Here is a 26,593-nt window from a genome sequence, read left to right on the forward strand (position 1 = left end):
AAACGAAAAAGCTACAGTGTCAATTTTGCAAAATATTTTAGAACTAAACAAGGCCTATATAGACCAAAGTCTTGTTTAGTTTTTATCAAAACTTAAACTTATGACACATATATAAAATATTAAATATATATGAAAATAAAAACTAATTATATAATTTATCTATAATTTGCGAGATAAATTTTTTAAAACTAGTTAGTTTATAATTTGACAATAATTATTAAATATAAACGAAATTAATACAATATTCAAAATTCAAAAATTTTGCCAGCTGGGCCCAGCGTCGTGTGAACCAGCACTGGACAGTATTTCGAGCGATTTCAGTGCCAGGGTCCACGTTGACGTGACCTTCATTATCATAAAAGCCCGACTAGTATTTCAGAGCGATTTCAGTGCCAGGGCCCGAAGCGCACCGCGCACGACACGACGCTCGCGTTTCCGGTTCCGAGAACCCGCCGCCCCCAGTACTCCTCCCCTACTCACCACTGCGATTCCTCCTCCTGCTAAAGCAAAAGCAAAACCGCCGCTCGCTCCGCGTCGTCTCCGTCCAAAACCCTCATTCGATCCCCGTTCTCTGGCCGCGCGGCACGGGAGCTCCCTCTTCGGCGGCGACCCCGATTCGGTGTCACTCAGGTGCGGCGACGCTCCACTTGTAGTTGTAGGTGAGCTGGCGAATGCGGTTATTTCTTTTGTATAATGTTATAAAGTAAGTTGCTTCTCGTTCTAGTAGCGGAGGAGCGGTTTAGGGGGACTAACGTTTGAGGTATTTGAGCCATCGGTGCCGCAGCCATGGTTTTTAGCGGTGGGGTTTTTGCCTAGGCAAGTGGTTTGGATGGGTTTTTATGTGGTACGTGCAGGCTCTGGGAGTTTTGGTTGCGTGGGTTTTATTTGGTAATGTTCAGCCGTTAGCTGGGTGTGAATGAAAAGATTCTCGTTTTTTTGAAATCCGGAGAATTTACTGGACCGCGCTTTCAATTTTCAATTCAGTGTGGAGTAACTTTTTGTTACTGCTGTTGTGATCGCGAGCGCCTTGATTTTAGTGTGAGTTTCAATTTTTGTCGGATTACTTCTAAGTTCTAAGTAGTGAACTATCTAAGGCTGACCTCGGTTTATCCAGTGATCGTTTTTCTTGATAAAGCATTCCAAGTGGAAGATGCTGCCCAAATATGTCTTATACTCCCTTGTAGGGGTATTTTATCTTCGAGCTGGCCTTCAGAGTTAGTCTTTGATTATAATCTTCGCACAACATAATGTCATTATAGGTAGCAAACAGATATAGTTTAAAAACACTTTTGAAATATGTAGTTTTTTTATAATAAACGTATACTTATAGTTTCACAAACGGATGGCCAAAAATATACAACCTTTTAGTTCAGGAATTCTTTTAGTATAACTCAAGTACAGTCAAGCATCCAGACCATCCAATGCATTTATGAGCTTTTCATCCGTGTGATTTTAAAACTTGGATCTTGATTTGTATTCAAATGGTTGTACATGTAGCAGTATTCTTTCACTTTTGCAAAACAAATTACGCCTTATATTTTCTAACAGAGGGACAGGACAGGAGTACTTCCTCAATCCACAAATCTAACGACTTACGTGCTTCTTAGGACAAACTAAGCAAGGAGGGAAAAATCTCATGCCACGTGAGGCCAACTCCTTACTGTCCAACTCTTGATTGGCTACTTATCAATTCTTATATTTGTAGACGGATGGAGTATCTATGATCTGCTCATGTAGACACTACACATCACACTATAACACCACTGTTACAGCTGGACCATAACAATAAATTATCTTCTCACACAAGAAATTGCTTAATGCCACTGACACTATTCTACATACAGAGCACAATGCAAAAATTTCCTTGCTTCTTGATTGGATTTATGCATTTCAACAATGTATCTCTTCTTTCAACTCCTCCCCACCTTGGCACTAATCCTATTTAAAGTATTTATCATGTAATAGATGCTATGTACATTGTTGGCCAGGACTCATTTGGTTTGTGGTTCGCTGTATTGCGGAATAGCCCAACTGCATTAGAAGGCATGAAGGTGCCAATCTTGTTCACTTTTTTCTCACATTAAATGCTATTCAACAATTTTGACCCTGTACACCACCAGTTCACATGAATTGCTTGATCTTCTCAGATGATTAGATTCCCTGTATCGACATTGATGTAGTACTTGGCATCCTCATGTTCTGAAGTTTCAAAATGGTCTTACAGTCAATGGGCGCATTTTATAGTCTAAAAAAGGCTTCTGTTTTGTGTTTTCTTATGTGGTCCTTGTGCCGCAAATGTTGTTTTTGTGCATCCATGCCTTTCCTGTGCATCAAATCCTATTTCATTCATCGCACACTCTTCATGTTAACAAAGTAACTAAATTACATGGTACATATCAACCATTTCATGCCACACTTCATAGATATATGATTTTTAGTTATGTAATGTTAACTCCATGGCAATAAGCAATTAAGCACACTACGAGCATACTTTAGAACCGGATACATTTAGCTTCTGCATTTTTTTCCCCATTTTGGTTTCCATGTATCACATTTTCTGCACCTCATACTCTTTTCATGAACTCCTAGATAGTCCCTCTGTCCTTGATAAATCAATTTCCAAAGTTATCTTAAGTCAAACTTTTCTATGTTTGACCAAATTTATAGAAAAAATATAAATATTTGTGATGCCAAATGATCACATTATAAAAATATAGTTTATGGTGTATCTAATGATACTAATTTGGTGCCATAAATCTTAGCGCTCTTTTCTACAAATTCGGTCAAACTTAAAAAAGTTTGACTTAAGACAACTCTAGGAATTGATTTATTCCGGGGCAGAGGGAGGTTCTGCTGAAAAGTTATTGCTGAAAATTCTGATAGTATTACAATTGTTGATTAAGGTGCCATAGTTATGCTTTTAGTGTTTGAAGTATAGAAATGTATCTGTGATTTGTCATCTTGTTATTCCACCTTTGTTTGGCCTTGTTAGAAGGGTATGCCAATTTTATGTTTTTGTTTATTTGTATCATTGAATTTACTCTCCCTGGACAGGGAATTGTGGAATAGCACACAATATTTTTCTTCTTTAACTGGAGCAGTGGATCCATAGTGACACCACCTGGACATGACATCTCTAGGCATATATCCATTAAAAGCAATCTAAACTGACTAGAGAATATTATATTTGCATTGCCTTGAATGTGGATTGGAATTGATTGAAGTAGTTTGTTTTGACTTACTTCGTTTAGTATAAACACTAATAATACTTTTCTCATGGGAATCAGTCGAGGAATCGAGGTCCTTCAATTTTTTAAGTGTCTTATAAACATAGAAGTCGAAAGCACTGAGTTCATAACAATACGCATGATAGGCTAGGGGTAGCATCAATTGAGAAAAGTTTGTTCAACACTAGTTGAGCTGGTCTGGTCATGTTCATTGTCCAATGGAGACCTCTAGAGGTACCCGTGCATATCGGATTTCTAAGGCGTGTTGATATTTGATAGGGAGGATTTGGCTGAATGGACATGGGAGGTGGCATTAAAATGGGATTTGAAAGAGTGGAAAATGATGGAAATCACTCCCTCTCTCTTAGTGTTTATCACAAACACACACTAGCTTTTCTCTCTGGTGAGAAAGAAAGTGTGTGTTTGTGACAAACACTCAAGAGAGGAGTGATTTCCAACAGAATATCCATGTACTTGAAGCATGAATACTTGAATAGCTTTAGATCCCCTCATGTATATAGTCTTTTTCTCTCTTTCTTTTACGTTTTCGGGGCGGCTCATGTGGGTTTGAGCTCTATCCTACCCCAACTTGCTTGGGACTTCAATGCTTGTTCTTGTTGTTGTCTTAAATATAGAAGTTTTATAATTATAAGTGTATTGAATTCTTTTACACTCATGTTAAAGAATGTTGTTAGCAGTTTTTTCTCAGCTAATAAAAGGAAATCTGATATTTAAATGATTGGTTTATAATGTGTCTTCCTACCATTGACGTCTGTGCTGTTTGCATTTCTTTCTGTCTAGGAGAAATATTGGCCAGTTTACCAGTGCTTATACTTTGAAGTGAGGTGCATACCAAAACAGAATGAACCAAACTGGCGGGGAAATCTTGTTCATGGCAACAGCATAGCTTGCCTATTCCAGCTGAGATTACATGGGTAACAATGAAACCTGCAAGAAATCACATGAACAAGAAGAAGATAAAACATCATCCGACCTTGAACTAGAAGAAGGTGAGTTTAGGAGGGATGAGCCATTTGGATTAGAAAACCTTATCCACAAGGGTATGGTTGTAAGTGTTCACAAGTTGGGTTCATCCACAAAGGCGAGGGTCAGTACATGGCAATCAACTTCACCTGAAAGAGGTTCCCATCAAGGAGACACTTCAATGAAGAGTCAACTTGTTAATGTGATTCAATCAACTTGTCATAGAATATATTCTGAGAAACACAGCCAGAGCTATTCTCCATCTTCCCCTATTAGGTCAAAAGAAAGGCATGAGAAATGGATGTGCAACTGCTTTAGTTACCGTGATTATCATCAAGTACTGAAAAAGATCGAGAAAGTTTGTTCAGAAAGGCTTGGTAACCAATTGTTACATCAGAGTAAAGACCGCAAGGAATTCAATACTTTAATAAAGGAAGAAGAATTGAAATTCTTCAAAAAACATGCTTGCTCTTATAGAGTTCACTATGAGCGTGTCATACCAACAGCAAGCTATCACAGGATGAAGCTACCAAAGCTATTTTTCAGCATTTTGATTAAGGTTTTCCATAAATATATGCGATCTCAGCTTATAAAATTTGTGAGAAGACAAATAAATGATAGGAACAAAGAGAAGAGAATAAGAGAACGCTGGATATTTGAGGCTTCAGCTGGCTACCTTAAGAAAACGTTTGATGGAACATCCTTGACATGTTCTGGATTCGAGATGGAGAAATCAGAGTGTCATGTGAATGCTTATTCTGAAGGCGAACAAGAGGTCAAATTTTTGGACATGCAATCTCTAACTACTGAAATTGAAGCAATTGCTTCTAGTAAAGAACTTGAAGAAACCGTTACAGATAAGGACAGTGATATTTTTCAGCCAGAGCCAATTATAGAAAACTTACAATCACCAATAGGGACAAATGGAGGTGCAAAGGATGGGTTATCTGTTGATGCAACTGAAGGCTTAGTAGATAGTATGTCTTCACGTTTCAATTATGCACCCACTGAGTTCAGTGAAAATGTTGGGACGCAAGGTTTTGTTTCCTCACCACCGCAAAATGAGGAAGGAAGTGTGGAGAGATCCTGTTCTCGGTTTGTCACTGATAAAACATTGATACTTTCTAAGGCAGTGGCAGCTGATTTAGGAAATGAGCCTCCAGTTAGAAAGAAGCAAAGGTGCATGAATCCTGATGATGATGCATTAGAAGGCTCTTGTTCTGGGTCCCAGAGAAATTGGCCACATGAGTCTGACTCTAATATTCATGAAACAGCATTGCACGATGAGGTATTTAGCTCATACTCAATTTTTTCATTACTGTATAACAATTAAATTTATTGTGGTCTGGAAGAAATTATCATTAACATGGACAATCAGTGGCAAGAACTTTACCTTTTTCTTTTGCGCAAAAAAACATTGTTTTCATTATATAGCTCGATTGAGAAGTCATGTTTCGATCATAGCGTGATTTGCAGGTGACAAATCATTCTTATGAATTGAAGCTGAATCATCTGACAAGATCTCAATGTTATCATGTTTTTTGGTTTTCAAATGTTATTTCAGTGAAGGCACAAATTATCAGTAGGATCTGACTGTGACAGTCATTCTTGGAACTGGACTTATTCCAGCTTAATACCAATGGAAGAAATCATAATCTAACATCCTTTGACATAATTTCTTTGCAGGAGGAACCTCAAGCTGAAAGGCTGCCTTCAGCTACTGTGAATCAAATGGAACAGGCTGATGTTGCAGCTAATAAGGAAGTATCTAGTGGTGCGATCTCTTCCTTTGGCCAAGTCACTGAACAGCATAACATCACTGCAACTTCAGCAACATTAGTCCAACCGTCAACACAACTGCAACTTTACGATCTAACTTGTCAAAATGTTGCTCATCCGTGTCAAGAATCTGGTGTGAATACTTGTTCAATAAGCACTGGATTAGACAACCATGAGACATTAAATATTCAGCAGCAATCAGCCAACCAGACAAGCTCCATGGTTGAGCATATGCCTGAAAATGGACTCCAGTCAGTTCCAGTTACCAATGGGTGTAGGCAATTGCTTATGTCTAGTAATCGCACCTCTCCACCTGTTCGAGTTACCAAGCAGCAAATTGCCACCTCTCCACCTGTCCAAGTTATCGAGCAGCAAAATGCCTCTAATTCATCCTTATTAACTCCACATGAAAGACAACAATATGGTCCCCAGACTTGTCAAACTGTTGCTCATCAGGATCAACCAGTTGGCACAAATAGTTTTCCAGCACAAGCTTGGTTAGACAGCCCTGGATCATCAAATGTTCAGCAGCAGTCAAACAACCAGACAACAACAGGCTCCACTTCTGGACAATATATGCCTGAAAGTGGTCCTCAATCAGATCCATTAACAATTGAAATGAGTCGGCTGCTTCTGATGCATGATCTGATGACCAAGAAACATATATCTAAGGTTACTTTCTTAAACCCCTCTACTGCTGTCTGGTTTTCCTTATGCTCTTCAAATCCTAAATGGCACAGTGACATTGGAAGCCTTGTGGTGCTATTATCTAATCAACATCTCTACTTGAATTTGGTCAGAGGCAAAAAATTATCTTGGAGTGTGAAAAGGAGCTGGCTGAATGCAAACGGAAGTTTGACGAAAAGTTCCATAATTTAGAGATGGAAACACTGCAGAAAAAGAAGCATATTGCGATCCTCGAGGACAAAATATGTAAGCAACAGATGTTAGGGGAGACATTCCAGGTTCTACACAAGGCCTCTGCTGGAGTTGCTTCAGGCAGTCAGAGAGGTACACATTACTTGCGATCATAGCTCTTTCTTAATGTAATAAAAACGTCTTGCACACTACTATTTACATGAATTGTGGCTTTAATCTGCTGCCAAAGTGCCATCCTTCAGAGATTGGCATAAGTTTGTCGTTTGCCCCATCCACTTAAATAACATATATAATTATGATTAATCAGCACCATCTTTTTATTAACTACAAATCTTATAGTCACCTGATTTTATGGAGGAATAAGATCAAGTGTATTGTTCACTAAGATCTATTGATAATCAATAATGATGAATGCTAGCAAATTAGGGGAAGCGTACATGTTGCTAGGGCATATAATTGGTTTGGTGGCAACCCTGCATTTTGGTGGAATAATCAAAGCTGGGCATTGGTAACATGTTTTGGTGGAGTTGGAGAACTAAACACCTTTTTGCAGAGAAGCACACGTGTTCACAACACATGATTAGTCTAAAATGTCTCCAGAAGATTTCTGGGAAATGTTTCATGGAAAAACTGAAACAAGTAGTAAGCCTTTGAGGAACTGTTACTCTGTAACTTGAGCGTATGTATATTAACTTATTAAGGATGCTGTGCTGTTTGTTTTTTATTTTGCTAATGATTATAGGTCACCATTTAAAAATAAACTTGTAATGTTAGTATAAACAAATGGCACATGAGAGGATTTGAAGCTTTTCTTCAAGGATCCAATATTCGCTTCTCTGGTTGGTGCTGCGGCACCATCAAAGGCGTTCCATTCCAAGGGGTTCTTGCAAGACCTCAATAGTCTGATCATCTTAGTTGCTTGGGAATTGTGGAAGCACCAAAATGTTTGTGTTTTTGAAGGTGCTAGGCCTAGCATAGAGGTGCTGCTTCCAGTGGCGGAGCCAGGATTTTTGATTGGGGTATGCCGAACAAAAAAAATTTTATATACAAACCGGCAAAATTTATTTAGTAAATTGATAGAATTTCATAAAAAATATCCAAGTCGGTACACAACTATTAAGGCCTTATTTAGTTGCAAAAAAAATTACAAAATAGACACTATAGCATTTTCGTTTGTATTTGATAAATATTGTCCAACCATAGACTAACTAGGCTCAAAAGATTCGTCTCGCAAATTACAGGCAAACTGTGCAATTAGTTATTTTTTTATCTATATTCAATGCTCCATACATGTGCCGCAAGATTCGATGTGAGGAGCAATTTGAAAATAATTTGTAAAATTTTTAGAAGTAAACAAGGCCTAAATGGTATAAGTCGTGCGTCCATCGTGCATTTGGAAGGAGCAGAGGAGAGCAGGTGCGAGACCAAAGGGAGTAGAGTTTTTTTATCAAGGCCTTATTTAGTTCTGAAAAGTTTTTGAATTTAGCTACTGTAGCATTTTCATTTTATTAGACAATTAGTATCCAATTATGGATTAATTAGGCTTAAAAGATTTGTCTCACAATTTACAACCAAACTATACAATTAGTTTTTGTTTTCGTCTGTATGTGTCTAAAGATTCGATGTAATAGGTGAAAAATTGTTAGATATGAAATTTACATGTATAGTTTTTGGGCTGGATCTAGGGTATGCCATGCCATACCCGTGCCACCCACTGGATCCGCCCATGGCTGCTTCAATCTGTGGCCAATGAGAGTAACTTATGGTGTATGGCAGGAGCCTCGGCCTTACATGAGTTCCTTGCTAGGTCGTTGGTTTTGGATCCCTAGGCCCTTGGTTGTTTGAGTCTGCTGGTCGTGTTTCCCTAGTTTATCTGACTAAACCTCGTGGGGGTGCCTGGGAAGGGGTTTCTTAGTCCCCTCCCTTTTGTATCTTTTATTCTTCATAATGAAATGACACACAACTCTCCCGCATAGATCGCGGGGAAAAAAAACTGTTCTTGCTAATGAACTAGAGGAAATCCACAATTTGTGCCAATTAAAATTTTGTTCTACAGTATGACACTTGGGCGAAGCTGAAGATAAAATATCTGAATTTTTTCGGTGGCATATAAAAATTTCCATAAACCACATGTCTTGTGCTTAGCTGGCTTATTGGAGGAATGGAACTTAGTTTACAGAGGCAATCTTCAACATCTCCAATTGCTTGAATTTGTTGCCTAACTACTCTAGCCTCTCTATCGCCCTTACGACCCTCCATACAACTATTTTTTTATCAACTCAAAAGAATAGGCGGGAAAAATTTGCACCTTTTCCTTTTGAAAATATGTGATTCTTCCAGAAACTGTTTGACATTTCATCTTGATGCGGCAAAGAAGTCTCATTTTATAGGCACCCCTTCATGGCACTAGCAAAGTGCAACACTGGAATCCCACATCAAGCCAAAGGGTAGTCACAAAAAAAAATCAAGCCAAAGGGTGCAGTTGGCATTTTGGTTGTTTTTTTATAGACTATTTTTGTATGTAGTTAGAAACTTCCTTTGGAATTAGTATTGCATAATGTTTTGACTCTTGATTGAAATAGTTTTGATAATGAATTAGACTCGTTGCATAGCAAAAGCATCGTCAAATCACATCTCCTTTTCATTGATTCACTTGCATCTTATGATAATATCATGTACATTGTCCTAGCCTGGAAGCCTGTGTTCTTATCAGTCATTTTCTGTTGGTTTGAATAACAGATCAATTTTGTTCATACCTGTGTCATATATATATATATATATATAAAGAAGTTCATACCTGTTGATGTGTTCTCACTTTGTATCAGGTGCTCCCTGGAGAACTACAGCAGAGGCGAATCAACCATCATGGCAGCGTGGTTTGGGGTTTCCTGAATCAGCAACCACGTACCAGTCACCACAACCTTCTGCGCAACCATCCACAAACAACTTCCTTGGACTGCCTTTTATGACCACCCCACAGGCTGTTGCTAACACTTTGGGCGGATCTGCCACTAACTTAACAACGCATGCTCCAAGTGGTGTCATGGGCACTGGAATTCCATACCCAACGCAAATGCACGCTCCAAGTGGTGTCATGGGCACTGGAATTCCATACCATGCACGTCTGCTTCCGCCGGATCTCCAAGCCTTTGTAAATCAGATGCCACCTTCCCGTGCTGCTGCTGCTGCAAGATACAATAGGTAGCTGCAGCTATGATTGCTCTTATGAGCACTTAGCCAGATACAATAGGTAGCTCCATGCAACCTGACTTCAGCTGACTTAGAAGTCATCAGTAATGTCTCCTCCGGGACCTTGACCAGAGGGCAGTCGAACTGATTGTTGTTGGCTTTGTGGCGCTGTTCACCAGATTGACATCTCTACTGAAAATTCAAAACATGCATTCTGAACTAGTGTCTGCCTTGTGGAGTTCAGTTGTACTGAGACTGAGAAGCCAACTGTGCTTTTGAACCTTGTTTTGTGGGGGCTGATGATGTTGGTTCGGTACTTTGTTTCTCACTAGTTACTGCCTGATCACCGCGTCGTCTGTTGCTGATTATACTCTGCATTTTGTGAAAACAGTTTCGAAAGCACGAACTAGCGAAATCCGTCGCTCCGTTGTGCCAGACTGCCAGTGCTTCGCATGAGAAGTTCATTCCAGACACTCATGTTCTGTACAAATTCTGAACAAACAGCGCTGATAGTCTGAATGTGAGGCCCTGTTCGATTCTCTTTGTTAAATTTTAGCCAATTAAACTTTAGTCATTTTATAAGAAATTTACAAACACACTGACTAAAAAGAGCTAAAATATTTTAGTCTTACTAGGCATTCAAAAATAGCTAAAATAATTTTAACTGGCTAAAATTTAGCAAGGAGAACCTAAACAGTGAGTATCCTTGGTGGGAATCTGGAGTTGTAAATTATAAGGTAGTTATTGCCAGAGTTCTATTTGCCGTCTTCTGAACAAGAAGCATCTTCAGAATGTGAGTTTTAACTCGACGTCCCCCAGGGGAAGCAGGGATCCGGAGACGTCGTGAAACCCGTCCCCTTCTGCCGATTGGCGATTGCCATGCCGTGCCGTCCTTTTCCGTCCGACCGTCGTCCCAGCGCCAGCAGGGCACAGCCGGCACGAGCACGACAACGTTAGACTGGACGCACGTCGCGTCGTTCTTGCAGCCAAAGGTTTGTTTATCGGTCAGTTCGTTAAACAAAAGGAGTTTATTTATGGGCCTGAACGAGCCGTTGCGGTTTGGTGGCTTGATTGGCCCTTAATTGGGCCTTGGCCGTGGCCTTTGCAGAAATATCCGTTCCTTTGGTTGGGCCTTGGCCGTTGCAGGGTACGCACGCACATGAATTGATGCTGCCGGCTCCGGCCGCCGGGCACGGCCACGGCGACGGGCGGAAGGCCAGTTGTCGGCTGCCAATGTCTGCCCACGAGTCCACGACAGGGAGCGGATGGCGACAAGGCGTACGTGCTACGTCGTCGTCGTCGTCGTCCAAGGTAACCGAACTGGATCTCCAGCACGCGCACGTTGATCTGCTGGCGCGCCGGCCGGTCGGTCGGTCGTCATCCGCGCCAGGATCCCTGGGACTGGGAGTGGCCCAGGCAGCGCCTCCATTCCATTAATGGCCTCGCGCTGCAATGCAATGCAATGCATCGCGATCGCCACTACTACCCGAGAAACTCCAGTGCTCGGCACTCGATCCACCGCTGCAACGTGCAGCTAGCAGCTCAGCCTCAGTGTGGGTAGGTAAAGGGAGAGGGGGGGGGGGGGGGGGGGGGGGGGGGGGTAGTTGCCTGAGCTAGCTGTGCGCCCGAGCACCCTCCCTGCTTCCCCTCCCCAGACCTCAGCTAACCCCAGGAATTCTTTCGAGAGGTGACGATGCGGACCCAAGCGTGGAATCTCTGCTGTCTGCATCGGCCGGTCACTGGGCCTGCCCGGGGACGATTAATTGTTGCGTACGTACGTACTGTATTCTTTGGTTATGTTTCCACACGCCACTCGCATCGTCGCAGCACAGCAGGCAGACGATGGCGATTGGGGGTTTGGTGGCCGTCGATAGACGTCTAGTATTTTTATTTTTATTTGACAAATATTATCTAAGGACTAACTAGGCTCAAAAGATTTATCTCGTAATTTACAGGCAAACTGTGCAATTAATTTTTATTTTCGGCTTCATGCATGTGCTCTAAGATTTGATGTGACGGAAAATCTTGAAAATTTTTTAGTTTTCGGACGAACTAAACAAGCCGCAATAAAACACCGGCGCCTCTGGAGCCCTGATGGACACTGTGTCATGCATCATCACTGCCTGTGGCAGGTAGCAGCGGCAGATAGAGGTTTCACAAGGGCGAAAACCCACTCGTTGTTATGCCTACGGTCCACTGTGACACTTCTTCAAAGCACCCGTCATCTTTAGGTGCTAGCTGATGATGATGCATGAGCTCACATGTTTACGACCGATCAGATCATCCATTGCTTAATCAGGAGGCTAGCTAGCTAGGGGACCTTGGCAACTTTCCTTGCCATGGCATCACGAACGTGACGTACACGTACGTACGTGTTAATCCCGGGCCACTATTTCTCGAGTTCCTCCAAATGCGTGTAGAAACTTTCCGACGGCAAAGTCGTAGTACGTCCAGTATCTTTTCTAATTTCTAGCTACCTCCTCTGTCAGAGCCATCGCACCGCACAATCGCAAGTGGTTCGAGGCCGAGCCGCCGTCGAGGAGGTCGCCCGGCCTGAATTCTGTTGCTCGGTCTGTTCATCGTCATCAATTGCCTTGCCGTGCCAGCCTTCATCAGTCTAACGGGCGTTCGGCTCAGCTATATCAGAAAGCGATGTCCAGGCTACTTATAGACTTTTTTTTTTGAGCAAACTGGCTACTCGACTTTCTTATCATGTCAATTCCTTTACACCAACCGTACTCCAGCTACTCCATTTCACCAATCAATATAGCTGTCAATTCCTTTGCACCAGATAGCAGCCAAGAAATAAAAGGAAAAATAATTGATATCCGACCATGTATATTTTTTTACACCAGATAGCATAGTAGGGTTCAAAAGGCTTGTTCTTGGTCAAACCGCCTTGCTCAAAACTCTAAACGAAGTGAGCTGAAATTTTTTATAGGGTCTGTTCAGAGCAGATTGGGTCAACGCTTTTCTGTGGAAATGTTCTTGTGACCTTATCTGAATAATTCTTGGTGGGAAGGCGGCAAGGGAGCATGGAGGCACGTACGCACGCCTGGACATCATGGTTGGGACTTGGGACGAACGATGTGTATGTGCACGGCTGCCTACTGGTTTCTCTGTCGCAGGGGACTAGTAGTTGGAACTAACTTTCAGCGACAGTTCAGCAATAGCAATCTGATCCAATCATCCAACTTTAGCCAGGTCAACCAGACATCCCCTTCTCACCAGCCTTACCAGATAGATAGATTATATATATAACATATATATAATTAGTGGGTCCTGCGCTGCTGCGCAACGGACTAGCCGCTAGCGTTAGTTCTTGTTTGGTACATGAAAGGAACACATGCCTGACTTAGCAGCTCTGCTCATCAGCCTATGTGGTTCGTCAGGAACATAGCCGGAAGCAAGAATTCAGCTGTCCTTCTCTGCTTAATGGCGTTCATTGTATTGGGGATTACCATCCTGCCTTGCGGCAAGATTAAGGCATAATGATGCATGTTACCAACACGATTGGTGGTTAGTTGCATATGGCAGCTAATTAAGGACACATATGCATGCTGTACCTAACAGTTGAACATGTTAATATTAATATTTCTTTCTGCACCGACCAATTCAATATTTTTTGGGCCACTGAACATGCTGTTGGCATCCTTTCTTCCTCTCATGAAAATAAATGAGAGTACATTATACGCACAAGCACAAGGTTGGTAGTGCTATACCACTTGTTTGCCGTCTCACAAGGAGCAATACTGAACTGGCAGTTTGCTATGCTAGTCAAAACATAAACATAAGCGCTCGTACATGTATACAAATCCATGATTCTTTTGTCAACCGTCTTTTATATAAGTAAAAGATTATTCGAAATTCTCTTCTTAAATAAATGTTTTTTTTTATTTTGGCGCCACTTGGTCAGAAAATCCTGCATATGGATGGACGGCACAACTGCACATGCTTTCAGCCTGCACTTTTTGGTCTTCGGTTTGAAAGAACACAAACCGGGTGTGGCCTTACCGCCGAGCATCAAACCATTAGCTCCTCCGTAAGTGCACGGCTTATCTGCACGTTCCGTCAACCATCGACTCTCTCAGGTATGATGAATCCGGAGAGAGAAATTTAATCACATGCCCAGACCTTTTTTTTTGCGAGTAAATCACATGCCTAGACTTTGACAGGCTGATTACTTTGTCTGTTGCACATGATTGACTTTTTAGATAATGAAAGTATCTGGCTTTATCCTTATTGAAGCGGAGTTAGACCAATTTATTACAAGTTACTTAACAACTCTGGATAAAAAGAGATTCTTATGAGAAAAAAACTCAAAATCCAATTCTAAACAAAGAAGGCCATCCATAGGATGCAAAGAGACTTATTGCTACGGTCCCCAAAGTTTGACAAGTCTCCACCACAAGCGCTTGTTGAACCTCACATCGTTATAATTGGGTCCAGAACCGAAGCCAATGGATGCCCCGAATAACACCTTAAAAAGAGAATTGAGTCCATAATTATCAAAAACAACTTTAATGTCCCTTGTTATCTAGATTGACCATAAAATGGCCCTCGCACCAATCAGTAAGAGTGATTGAAAATTCTATCTTTCCAAGAGTACCATCCAATAAAACAAGTTAGGGGCATTTGAAATTCTATCTTTCCAAGAGTTCCATCCAATAAACAAGTTATGGGCATTTCAAGGTGGCTTAATTCTAACACCATATGAATTGCTCTCCATAAAAACATGGGATGTGAGCAATCAAAAGAAGAGATCTCTACTACATAAATCTTATTCTAGATGGGCATTTTTGGTTAATGGAGACGGACAAAGCATAAGCATCCGCCAAAAAACATATATTAATGTAGCTTTGTGGAGGCGGGTACTTCGTTGTTAATAACCAACCATAATAACTTAATAAGGCACCCACCTCTGATAATGGATTAGCGAAGGCGGTCCTTTTTAATATGCCCGCCTCTATTAATTATTTTCAATCTATCTATTTTCGCAATTTAACCCACACATCTCGGTTAATAGATTAATGGAGACGGCCGCCTTGAATTAATGGAGCATTAACAAAGGTAGAGGCCTTATGTTGGCTGCCTTTGTTAATGATTAACGCAGGCAGGTGCTTGGCCACTGGCCCTGCCATGGACTAACGTAGGCGGCTGCCGTCTATGCATACATGTGTTAATTTTAGGGTAGTGCCTTGTGAAATCATTTGTATAGTAGTGGATGTTGGATGGTTTCAGTTTGCTACAAAAACAACCAAACCTATCTCCATTCCAATCCTCTTTGCCAAGTTATCCTTGGTGAGAATAACCCCTCTTTAAAGAACCAAATAAATATTTTATCTTTAAGGGGATCTTAAGTCGCCAAACTACTTGTGATACTTTTAAGCCATTACTGATTAGAAGTTGTACATCGAGTTAACTGTGAATAAACCCTTTTATACAAACTCCAAACAAAACTATCAATATCCTATTGCGGATTAATATTGGCCATCCTTGCTACTAGGTGTGGTTCCATTCTAGTAACTTGTTTCCCACTAATGCCCTTCTAAACTCAACATTAAGTGGAACTAGGCTTATTAGGTCTACAACCTTTGCTTGTTTTCTATAAACAATGTTGAATAAGTTGGATATTAGGATTAGTGGTTAGTTCCTTAACCAAATATCTTCCTAGAATCTGATTTGGTTACCATCGTTTAACCTGAAAGTTCCCAAACTCAAGAAAGTTTTTTTACACTCATGAGACCCATCCACAAATGAGAGTCTCTAGTTTTTTTCTATAACTGTGACAAAGTCTTATCTTTAATATATTTGTTCCTTAATAAGTCCTGCCAACTACTATGTTCATTGCTTAATTTAAAAAGCCATTTGCTCAAGAGATACTTATTTTGTAAATCCAAATTCATAATTCCTACCCGTATTCTTTGAATTGGCATAAAAGAGGCCATCGGACTGCTCTATATTTTTTTTTTTTTTGTGATTGTCATTTTGCCAAAAAAAAATCTTGATGTGTAATACTCTATCTTATTCAAGACACCTCTAGGAATTTCAAATAAATAAAGTGTAAACATTATATTGGAAGGCTTGATAACACAGAATTAATCAGTACTAATCTACCTTCATTGATAATTGCTTGCCTTTCCAACTACGTGAGTCTATTTTTTTTGTATTCGTTCTTCTACTTTCTTTCGGTCTTTGTTATTTAGCTTTCGATAAATCATTGGGAGACCAAGGTACCGGAAAAGATAATCGCCTAATTTGCAGCTAAAAAGATAGGGTTGGGCGTCAAGGTGGGTGGGTGCGGGGGTAAAGGCCGTCTGGCTCACCGCACAACAACATTTTGCATAGTTTTGGACCTTAAGAGTGCCTAATGCAAAAACTTTACAAGGCTAGGTTTTGCTATTTCTTTCCAATGATGTTTAGATCCATTTTGCAAAAAAAAATGGTCTAAAACATCAAAATTTTGACAAAATGGAGGAACTAAATAGGCCGCTAACATTTTTTGCCCAACCCCTTAAGTATCGGCGAGGGTGTCTAATCTTAGCCCAACTTTACAAGGCATCTCCAAGGGCTTTCCATTCTCAGCTTTGCATTTAAGAGGATTTGCAAAGTTGCAAATGAGTTTGCAAAGTTCCTAAAGGAGGGATCTCCAACCGTTTTGCATTCTCATCAAGTCCTTTCCCGAAATTTTTTCCCACGCGCCATCCGGCCAAAAAATTTCGCGCGCAGTGCCAGATCGCAGTCCGTGTTCGCGCCATCGTAGATCGCAGTCCGTCGTTCCAGTGCCCATCGTTCCTCGCAGTCCGTCGTTCCAGTGCCCATCGCCCCCGTCGCCCATCGTTCGTCGCCCATCCCCAAACTCGCCCAGGCCAGTCGGGCGATCGCCGCCAGTCCACCGATCATCGCCCGACTCGCCCAGTCCGCTACTCGCCCAGGCCAGATCGGGCGATCGCCCAGGGCCAGTCCGCCGATCGTCAGGCAGGCGATCGCCCACTCCACTTCGTTCGTTTGTGCAAGATGGCGTCCAGGTTACCAGAGAACAACCTCGTTGCACGGCGCATCGCAAAGGTTTCATCTTCGTACCCGAATATATTGATCCAATTCATGTTTACTTTGTTCTATGTTCTGAGCTGCACAATTTATCGTAGTTGAGGGCTTCTAGATCGCGTCTCCGAAAGGAATTGGATGACGATTCTTCGGAGGACAAGGAGTACGACATGTTCGTAGCTGCTGCGATTGTGCGCACTTTTTTGCACAAGAGCAAACGAGTTCATGGTGGTTCGGTCCCTGGCCATGCTGTAATTTTTCGCGATAGAGAAGGCGGCCACCGGAGGATGTATCAAGATTACCTGGCGGATAATCCGACGTATGGAGACGTTTTATTCCGTCGGAGGTTGGCATTCTTTGACATTTTACATTAATTCATATTGTTCTTTTTTTTTCGAGGTGTTGAACTTTTGTTTGTTTTATTCATATTCAGAATGAGCAAGCCTCTTTTCCGACGCATCATGGACGCGGTTGAAGAACATGATCATTACTTTGTGCAGAAAAGGGATGCAGCTGGCGTGCTTGGTCTGAGTTGTTTCCAGAAAGTCACTGCTGCACTTCGTATGCTCACATATGGGGTTTCTGCTGATGCTACAGATGAGTATGTTCGTATTGGCGAAAGCACTGCACTTGAGAGTCTTTGTAAGTTCGTTAGAGCAGTTGTAGAAATATTTTAAGCGGAATACCTGAGACACCCCACTGATGCGGACGTAGCAAGCTTGCTAGCGGTGAATGAGAAAAGAGGTTTCCCAGGCATGTTAGGGTCTATAGATTGTATGCACTGGGAATGGAAGAATTGTCCTATGTCATCACAGGGGCAGTACAAGGGGCATGAGAACAGACCAACTATAATTTTAGAAGCTGTTGCATCGTATGACCTTTGGTGCTGGCATGCTTTTTTCGGGATGCCTGGATCTCATAATGATATCAACGTTCTTCACCGGTCTCCTCTGTTCGACAACCTGGCTGAAGGGAGAGCTCCTGAGGTGAACTATTCCATTAATGGCCATGATTATAAGATGGGGTACTTGCTCGCAGATGGTATTTACCCCCATTGGGCGACTTTAGTGAAGACCATCTCATCACCTATGTGGAACAAGCAGAAATATTTTGCAACAGCACAAGAAGCAGCGAGGAAGGATGTTGAAAGGTTTTTTGGGGTCTTGCAGGCAAGGTTTCCCATCATTAGACAGCCAGGTCGCATCTGGGACAGGGAGACACTAGCGTTGATCATGAGGGCTTGTGTTATCATGCACAATATGATTGTTGAAGACGAAAGAGTTCTGGACCCAGACGAGCGGTTCCCGGATGTTGGTGAGAATGTGCAACCTTCTCATGGCACGCCCACTCGCACGCTAGCTGAATTTATTGAAGCCCATAAACAAATAAGAGACAAACCAACACACTTTCAGTTGAAAGAAGATCTCATTGAGCACCTATGGAACCGTCATCCTGATTTATACCCCATGGAACCAGCATCTTGAATTAGATTTATATTGCTAGCATATTTTGTCAAAGTGTGTAATGATCGGCACAATTTAGTTTCATATTTATATTGCTATCATATTTTACTGTAACAACTCCGAAAGCGTACCATGTCTTGAATTGTCTTTCCACTAGCATTCCTACGAAGAATCTTGTCGTAAGCCGAACAGAACTTGTTGACTTCCTTCTGAATAGTCATCCACCTATGCATAAGTGAATTGTCTGTCCTCTCAGAGTCGGTTTTTTTGTTTGCATCAAAGAATGCACGAACTCGACCCCAAAATGTTGCAAGTCTTTGATTGGCCCCGTGAATAGGATCTTTGCTAACTTGCAACCAAGCTGCACATATTACTTTATCTTCCTCTTGATCAAATTTTTTGGACCTATGAACATGGCCACCACGACGGGGAGCTCGAACTTTGGTTGCCGGCACTTTCAAAACATCATGCGATTCAATACGACTATCAGAACCATTGGATTGGGTTTGTGAGTTTGTTGGAAAGGTCATTTCATCAGTAAGATGAGCATCAGAATCTCCTGTTAGAATGCCCGCATAGTATTCGATTCCATCCATTTGATTGAAACTACAACAAATTGCAGCAAACTTTTACAACAATATACATATGAGATAAAAAATTCAGCAAACTTTTAGAACAAAATATGACATAAAACATGGCCATCTATCCGACAACTCTACAAATCATGCCTTCGTCGCCGGCCATCTAAAACCCTAGGCCGCCATGAATTATCCTCCGAGCCCGCCATGACCACCCCACATCCGGCCATACCATCTGTCCTCGTCTCTACCGGCCACGTTCACCCCCCCCCCCCCAAGAAGGCACAAAATCTCCAAACCCGCCCATCCCCAAACCCTAGAAACAATGGCGGCCAAAATACAGGAATCGACCTGGACTAGATTGGAATCCATGGAGACATACAGGAACCGAGCTGGAGTACCTGGGAGATGCGGCGGCGGAGGGAGGGAGGGGCCGCACGAAGACTTGCGTCGCGATGAAGATGTTGTGTGGCGGCGGCGAAGGGAGCTGTCGCGCGATGAAGAAGCCGAGCGATGAAGAAGCCGCGCGATGAAGAAGTCGTGTGGCGGCAGCGGAGGGAGATCGGGGGGGGGGGGGGGGGGAGAGATAAATCGCGCGGGAGTCATTTGGCGCGCCGAGTCGGGCAACCGCGATGCCGCCCAAAATATTTCGCGCGAGGGGACCGAGCGGCTACGTGGCGGACCGAATTCCTTGCGAATCCCAAATGCAAAGCCTTGAGGAGGTTTGCATATATGCAAAGTTTCCACCTCTATTTGCAAACCTTACCAAATTGCAAACCTCATTTGCAAAGCCATTGGAGAGGTGTTTTCTACTCTTTTTTGCAAATTGGGCAATGCAAAGTTGATTTGCAAAGTCCTTGGAGATGCTCTAAGGGAGTTCTTGTCAAAAAAAAAACGATCTAAGGGAGTTTGACTATCATGGACCTAGGTCCAAACCTTTTTAACCATGCATATCTGATTAACTAGTATAGTACACTACTATTTGTGTTACTTGCTGAAGCGTCCAGGCGACGAATCAGTTTGTAGCTAGTCAGAGTATTATCTATGTCTCTGAAGAGACTAGTCAGAGTATTATCATTGTATATGTCACTGAAGCTTAGCTGGAATGGAAGTGTCTGCCTCAAAACCTGGTCAGAAGAAAGGGCCATGTTGGTTCGGTAACATAACATTGACCGTCAGGCAGTCTGCCTGCGTTAGCTCACTGACCAGACCACCACTTCTTGTAATCCACCCGCAAGTGACGAAGCTGGCTGGGGTTGGTAGGTAGGTAGGTAGGCTCGGTGGTTTACAGTTGTGTTGCTTTCACTGAGAGTGTTTCGTGCAGAGTAGAATCAAGTTCGTGGCCTGATTTGATCAACGGACGCATGCAGAAGACAGACGAACACCGGAACACGGACGGGTTCACTTTCACTCCCATGCTCATCAGATTTGCTCGTGACGATGCAGCATTCGGGGGCCGTGCGTGGTAGGTAAGAGGAAAGCAGGTTTCGATCTGTGTTAGGTAGCCTTCTCATCTGCTGCTAATTTCGTGGCCTTTAGTTATTGGCTTCAGAAAGGTACTTGTTCCAGCAGCGGAGCCCCACTGCAACAAACTAACAGACAGGGACCAAGATTAGTATGAGTACTTCAGTACAGTACCACACTCTATTTCAGGCCTTGTTTAGTGCACTCCAAAAACCAAAAACTTTTCAAGATTTTCTGTCACATCGAATCTTGTGGCATATGCATGGAGTATTAAATATAGACGAAAACAAAACTAATTGCACAATCTGTAAATCACGAGATGAATCTTTTGAGCGTAGTTAGTCCACGATTAGACAATATTTGTCAAATAAAAACGAAAATGATACAGTACCGAAATCAAAAAAAATTTCGAAACTAAACAAGGCCTCAGACACAGTGCCATTTCTGGCCCTAGTTTATGCTTGAGGAAGCTACTAATAATTATTCTGCAAGGCCAAATAAACGGATTGCAATATTAGTACCACACCGCTAGCGAACATCTCAGAGATATAAAAAAAGGGACAACAACCTAACTGAAATATGATTTCAGGCGAGGCTCAGTTGCCCCTCATGTCGCACGCACCATTTTAGTATGCGCACTGACAACTCCACAACACCAGCATACAGTAGCAGTGATCGGAAGAACAGGGGCGGACATCATTTTCCCGGTCAAGTTGCTGGCCTGCTTTGATCACAACCCGAGCGATTTGGAATGCCCTAGTACAGTAGTGCTGCTGGCCAACTGCAATCCTTTCTTGTCCCAGGCGGTAGGTAGGAGTGGCGACTGGCGACCTCATGGCAAAGCAATCTGCCGTGCGTTCTGCTCCCCCACCATGAGCTAAGCCATCATCAGCACAACGGTAGGCGGCTTATTTAAGCAAGGGCATTTTGCCACTACAGCAAGTTAACAACAATATCATTTAAGCAAGGGCCTTTTTTTGGTCTTAAATGTTTTTTTTTTATTTTTTCAAAAGTGACATCCTACTTCCCCTGAATTAGCAAAATGGGGCTCCTCTCTGGGACTGGCAGCGATGATCAACTGGTTGGTACTAGCGCAATATCCACAAGATGAGACAGTAGGTGAGCATTCTATTAGGATACTTAGAAGAAGGAATTGAGTGGTTCACCCCAAAATACAACAGTATATAGGATCTTAGAAAACGCTGTCTGCCATGGCATGCACATCGCAGGCGGTGACAGGGCAGCTACACAAAGAAGAAAGAACAACGCCACACACACATACGGATCGATCAATCACAACCAAAAGTCAACAACGAAGAAACGACGACACGCACGATCTGGACATACACGGTGTACAAGTTTTATTTTTCATGTATTTTCCTCCTCTTCTTCTTCTCCTCCTCCTCCGGCCATGCACGGATGGCGGCGGCGTCTTAGTTGACGACGTTGATGGGCAGCGGCTTGCCGTCCCACTCCTTGAGGCACTCTAGCATAGGGTCGACGAGCTTGCCCTGGTTGATGCCGTTGAACACCTTGGTGCACTCCTCGCCGGGGGACTTGAGCTTCTCGCCCGTCAGGAACACGCAGCCGAGCTCCTCGCGGACGAAGCGGTACAGCGGGAACGACCGGCTGTCCGCGATCCGGTTCGCCACGGGGGCGGTGCCCTCGGCGACGGCGACGCGGGCGGCCTCCACCTCCCGTGGCAGCACCGCGCGGAGCTCCTCCTCGAACTTGGTGATCTTGGAGAACACGGAGGGCTCCCGCTCCGCGTCGCCGCTGCTGAGCGCGTGGTCCACCAGCACGGCGCGCAGCTTCGTCATCAGCGGCAGGCTGGCGCTGGCCGGGTCCTCCGCGTACGTGAACACGCCCTCGCGGTCGATGGCGGTGATGAGCTCCTTCTCGCTGAATCGCGCGCTGGAGAGGTCGCCCGACGGGTTCATGGTCAGCACCTTCTTCGCCACCTGCGTCACCGTGTTCTTCACCGACGTCTTGATGTTCTCCTCGAGGTGGCGCAGGTCGATGGCCTGGCACAGCGCCACGATGTAGGTGGACGACATGAGCTTCAGGATGTCGATGGCCTCCGCGGTCTTCCTGGCGGAGACGAGGCCCAGGGAGTTGACGTCCTGGTTGTGCTGCTCCGCGCTCTGGACGTGGTTGGTGATGGGGTTGCCAAGGTACTGGAGCTCAGAGCAGTAGGAGGCCATGGCGATCTCCGTGCCCTTGAACCCGTAGTCCAGGCTGGGGTTGCGGCTGCCGGCGAGGTTGGAGGTGAGCCCGTTGTTGTAGAACTCGTTGACCAGCTCGGAGAACTGCGCGAACATGAGCTTGCCGATGTTGGCGATGGCGAGGCGGGCGTTGTCCATGGAGACACCGATGGGCGTGCCCTGGAAGTTGCCGCCGTGCAGCGCCTTGCCACGGTGGACGTCGATGACCGGGTTGTCGTTGACGGAGTTGACCTCGCGCTCGATGGACTTGGTGGCGGCGCGGAGGACCTCGATCTGGGGGCCAAGCCACTGCGGCGACGTGCGGAGCGCGTACCTGTCCTGCTTCGGCTTCAGCAGCGGGTCCAGCTCGTTCACCTTCTTGGCGTGCTTCATGAAGGCGCTGCCGTCCAGGATGTGCTCCATGATGGCGGCGGCCTCGATGGAGCCCGGGTGGTGCTTGAGCTTGTGGGTGAGGTGGTCGGTGTACTCGGGCTTGCCGTTCATCACCTCGCAGAAGATGGCGGACAGGACCTCGGACAGGACGGCGAGGACGTTGGCGTCGTACATCACGGTGGCCGCGAGCGCGGAGCCCACGGAGGTGCCGTTGACGATGGCCAGACCTTCCTTGGGGTTGAGCTTGAAGAAGCCGCCCTCGATGCCGGCGATCTTGAACGCCTCGGCGGCGTCCACCTTCCTCCCGTCGACGGTGGTGGCCTGCGCGTTGGGGCGGCCCGTGATGAGGCCGGCAATGTAGGAGAGCGGGACGAGGTCTCCCGACGCGGTGATGGTGCCCCGGAGCGGCAGGCACGGGCTGACCCCGGTGTTGAGCAGCTTGGTGATGGCCTCCAGGATCTCGAAGCGGATGCCCGAGTAGCCCTGGAGGAGGGTGTTGATGCGCACCAGCATCGCCGCGCGGACGACCTCCGACGGCAGCGTGTGGCCATCGCTGCCGGTGCCGAAGATCCCGGCGTTGAGATGCCTGCAGGGGAGGGGGAGGACATGGGTCAGTCTTTTCAGTGTGACAGCATCGACAAATGGCGACAGAATTCGTTACTGAACACGGCCTGACAGCACAAGCTGCAGGTTGACAGTTGCTATTTTTTGTGAACGTTGAAAACAAAAGAGTCAGGGCTGAACACGGCCTAGTTTTAAAATTTGCGTTTGGTGTGTGTACATAATGCCTGGTGCAGACTGTGCAATACTTGTAGTTTCGTGTCCAGAAATTTGAGAAAAAACAAAAGACGTCTGGATCTACTAGGTGTTTTTTTTTGGAGAATACTGCATATGCACATGTGACATGACAAGTGTAGACAGATGTTGAATACTACTGTATACTTTTGTTCTCTTTTAATGTCACATCCATATATTGGTACAGTTTCTCCGACTTTTCCCCGTGACCCGTCCCACATGACATGACTAGAAACCTCGGCCGGATCTCCAGGCTCCCTGCTGACTTGTCGCACGCCGCCGGCGGCCGGCCTGCAGGCTAGGAGGAAGCCGTTTTCCCGGCAGTGTGCCATGGTCATGCCATCCGGCAGGGCCGTGCCCGGCGGCGCATGACCGGTACGCATGTGAGCGGCGTGCATGCGCCTTCCTCCTTCTAGACTCTAGCTCCTGGCGAGTGCAAGGCACGCAACCGTTGCGCTGGGAGCCTGGGACGACAGTTTTAGCAAAAAAAAGATGCAGATCTGGAATTCTGGGATCTGGGTCACCGGTTACCTCGGTGGTACGATCGGTCTCTAATTTGATGAAGCCTATGTTATGTACTGTCTGGTCCACTTAGAGTTATTAGCTGCTAGCCATTCAGCAGTATCAGCTAAATTTACCAGCCATAGTGAACAGTATTTTTAGCCACGGCCAAGCCAACAAGCTAAACTACTCCAGTACAGTTGCGAGGTGTGTGCTTCGGAATTGAACGCGAGGACTGTTGTGTTGGCGGGTGGGTGAAGAGTGCACTGATCTGCTCCCGTTTTTGCCTTCCATGGCTCTCATGACTGAAGCAGCACAGCAACCTCGTGATTCTCTCACGAGGCAAAAGCACAACCAGCACCGGTGACGCAAAGAATCCTAACGTACTCCTGCTTTATTTAACTGGCGTGTGGGCCCCAAGTGGAGCGTGGGGCCCATTCGTTCACCGTAATCGTCTTCTACATCCCAGTTAGGCAGTAGTGACCCAGTCCCAGGCTAGCCGGGACCAGATCACCAACAATTAACAGATCTGATCTAGCATCACTATGGCTAATTATACACAGCAAAGAAGAGTAATGATGATGATGCCGCCGGAGCCGGACACGGTTTGGTTACCTGAGCAGCTCGACCTGGAGCGCGGGCCCGTCCTTGGTGCGGCGGTGGGAGGTGCCGCCGAACCCCGTGGTGACGCCGTAGATGTCGCCGCCGTGGGCGATGCAGTCGAGGATCCACTCGCTGCTGGCCTTGACGCGGGGGCGGGCCTCCTCGTCGAGCTCGACGGCGACGCCCGACGCGTCCTTGGCGGACGCGACGGCGGCCACCTGGCCGACGCGGAGCGTGGAGCCCTCGATCTTCACCACGGGCTGCCGCGCCTGCGCCACCATGCGCTTCACCTCGTCCAGGTGGCTGCCGGACAGCTCCGCCGCCGCCGCGCCCCAGTTCAGCGGGTCGCTCTCCACGATGGCGCCGTTGCCCGCCATTGCCGTGGTTTTTGCTGTGGTGTGGTTGCGGGCGGGAGGTGGACTGCTGGTGGTGCCGGTGGACCGGTGGAGAATTGAAGAAGAAGAGCAGGAGGAGTTGGCGTGCTCTTCTTGGAGGGAAACGGCGGGGGAGGCCGCGCTTAAATAGGGGGCCGGGGACGGGCACGACGGGTGGGCGGGTTTAGGTGAGGGTGAGCCCAGCAGCTCTGCTCTGCTCTGTAGTGGGATGGTTGGTGAACGATGGGGTGGATGTGGATCTCAGAGTAAAATGACTTTCTGACTTTTTTTTGTTTCGATGTTTATATTGTTAATTGTCCTTTTAATATGTTTTCAATTTTTTTAATTGGCTTCCTCTATCCACCTGGAATTCTACCTACTACTACTCCTCTCTGTTGACAAAGAGCGGAGGGGGCTTCAAGACTTCCACCGAGAGAAGAGAGAGGAGGTACGGATGGGGGCGGAGGGTTGGAGGCTGGACAAACAAACGCCACCAACCCTGAAAACGAAAACCGGGCTACTCACCAGTGGAAAAAACCGCGGTGGTTGGCGCGGGGGGGGGGGGGGGGGGGGGGGGCAATTATTGCAGATTTTTTTTAAAAAAAAACTTAGAGAAAAATTGTTTAATGCCATTAGAATCTATAACATTTTCTTATGTGCCACTGGAACTTATATAAGATTCTACTTCTTTATCATTGAACTATATTATCCTCTCTCTTATTTATGCCATTACCGTCATTTTATCCCAAAAAAGGTGACTAACACAGTCAAAACATACGTGAATACCAGCTAAGTCTTTCTGTACACTAGATTCCTTCGGTCACAAAGAAAATAAAGCCTCTCCTAAAAAAAGAAAAAACAAACTTCTTGTAGATCAGTCAGCGTCGCCGCATCCGTGCGAACAAGCGCCTACCCGCTGGCGAGCCTGCCCTCGCCCTCGACGTCATGGCTCCTCTTACTGTCGCGGATCCTAGAGGCCCACCTTCGCGACCTCTATCCGTGGCGGGCACAGCTCCTCTGGCCGCTTTGTTCGCTTGGCTGATAAGCTATGGCTGAAAGTATTGTTCATTGGTTTGTTGTGAGAGAAAAACACTGGTGATTGGTGAATGGTTG

The 26,593-nt window shown here is 45.0% G+C and overlaps 4 protein-coding genes across 6 annotated transcripts; 3 read left to right on the plus strand and 1 right to left on the minus strand.

Moving 5' to 3' along the window:
- On the plus strand, positions 409-10,389 carry LOC8073980. 3 transcript variants are annotated; one of them, XM_021458615.1, is made up of 5 exons: positions 409-659; positions 4,029-5,499; positions 5,898-6,662; positions 6,791-7,001; positions 9,695-10,389. In XM_021458615.1, exons 2-5 carry the CDS (start codon positions 4,159-4,161, stop codon positions 10,072-10,074), a joined length of 2,697 nt encoding a protein of 898 aa, XP_021314290.1. In that variant the 5' UTR covers positions 409-659; positions 4,029-4,158; the 3' UTR covers positions 10,075-10,389. The 3 variants fall into 3 exon arrangements, with proteins under 3 accessions (XP_021314290.1, XP_021314289.1, XP_021314291.1); XM_021458614.1 differs by having other exon boundaries at positions 409-630; XM_021458616.1 differs by lacking the exon at positions 409-659 and adding an exon at positions 1,781-2,051.
- Positions 17,076-17,782, plus strand: LOC110434830. Its single transcript, XM_021459571.1, has 3 exons — positions 17,076-17,126; positions 17,207-17,277; positions 17,539-17,782. Exons 1-3 carry the CDS (start codon positions 17,076-17,078, stop codon positions 17,780-17,782), a joined length of 366 nt encoding a protein of 121 aa, XP_021315246.1.
- On the plus strand, positions 17,723-18,589 carry LOC110434831. The gene has a single exon (XM_021459572.1). It carries the CDS (start codon positions 17,861-17,863, stop codon positions 18,587-18,589), a length of 729 nt encoding a protein of 242 aa, XP_021315247.1. The 5' UTR covers positions 17,723-17,860.
- LOC8074774 (phenylalanine ammonia-lyase) lies at positions 21,721-25,613 on the minus strand. The gene is made up of 2 exons (XM_002454153.2): positions 25,119-25,613; positions 21,721-23,793 (listed from the first exon to the last, which is right to left on the minus strand). The coding sequence occupies exons 1-2, from the start codon at positions 25,481-25,483 to the stop codon at positions 22,044-22,046; spliced, it is 2,115 nt and encodes a 704-aa protein (XP_002454198.1). The 5' UTR covers positions 25,484-25,613; the 3' UTR covers positions 21,721-22,043.

The sequence above is a fragment of the Sorghum bicolor genome, chromosome 4 (genome assembly GCF_000003195.3).
Source record: "Sorghum bicolor cultivar BTx623 chromosome 4, Sorghum_bicolor_NCBIv3, whole genome shotgun sequence".
NCBI lineage: Eukaryota > Viridiplantae > Streptophyta > Magnoliopsida > Poales > Poaceae > Sorghum > Sorghum bicolor.

Excerpts from the sequence above, each read along its gene's own strand:
- LOC8073980 (XM_021458615.1), top strand. The coding sequence starts at position 4,159 with ATGGGTAACAATGAAACCTGCAAGAAATCACATGAACAAGAAGAAGAT. Across the intron at positions 6,663-6,790 it reads CCAAGAAACATATATCTAAG|AGGCAAAAAATTATCTTGGA; the intron begins GTTACTTTCTTA and ends GAATTTGGTCAG. Across the intron at positions 7,002-9,694 it reads TGCTTCAGGCAGTCAGAGAG|GTGCTCCCTGGAGAACTACA; the intron begins GTACACATTACT and ends ACTTTGTATCAG.
- LOC110434830 (XM_021459571.1), top strand. The coding sequence starts at position 17,076 with ATGGCGTCCAGGTTACCAGAGAACAACCTCGTTGCACGGCGCATCGCA. Across the intron at positions 17,127-17,206 it reads TTGCACGGCGCATCGCAAAG|TTGAGGGCTTCTAGATCGCG; the intron begins GTTTCATCTTCG and ends AATTTATCGTAG. Across the intron at positions 17,278-17,538 it reads GAGGACAAGGAGTACGACAT|AATGAGCAAGCCTCTTTTCC; the intron begins GTTCGTAGCTGC and ends ATTCATATTCAG.
- LOC110434831 (XM_021459572.1), top strand. The coding sequence starts at position 17,861 with ATGTTAGGGTCTATAGATTGTATGCACTGGGAATGGAAGAATTGTCCT.
- LOC8074774 (XM_002454153.2), bottom strand. The coding sequence starts at position 25,483 with ATGGCGGGCAACGGCGCCATCGTGGAGAGCGACCCGCTGAACTGGGGC. Across the intron at positions 23,794-25,118 it reads CTCCAGGTCGAGCTGCTCAG|GCATCTCAACGCCGGGATCT; the intron begins GTAACCAAACCG and ends CCTCCCCTGCAG.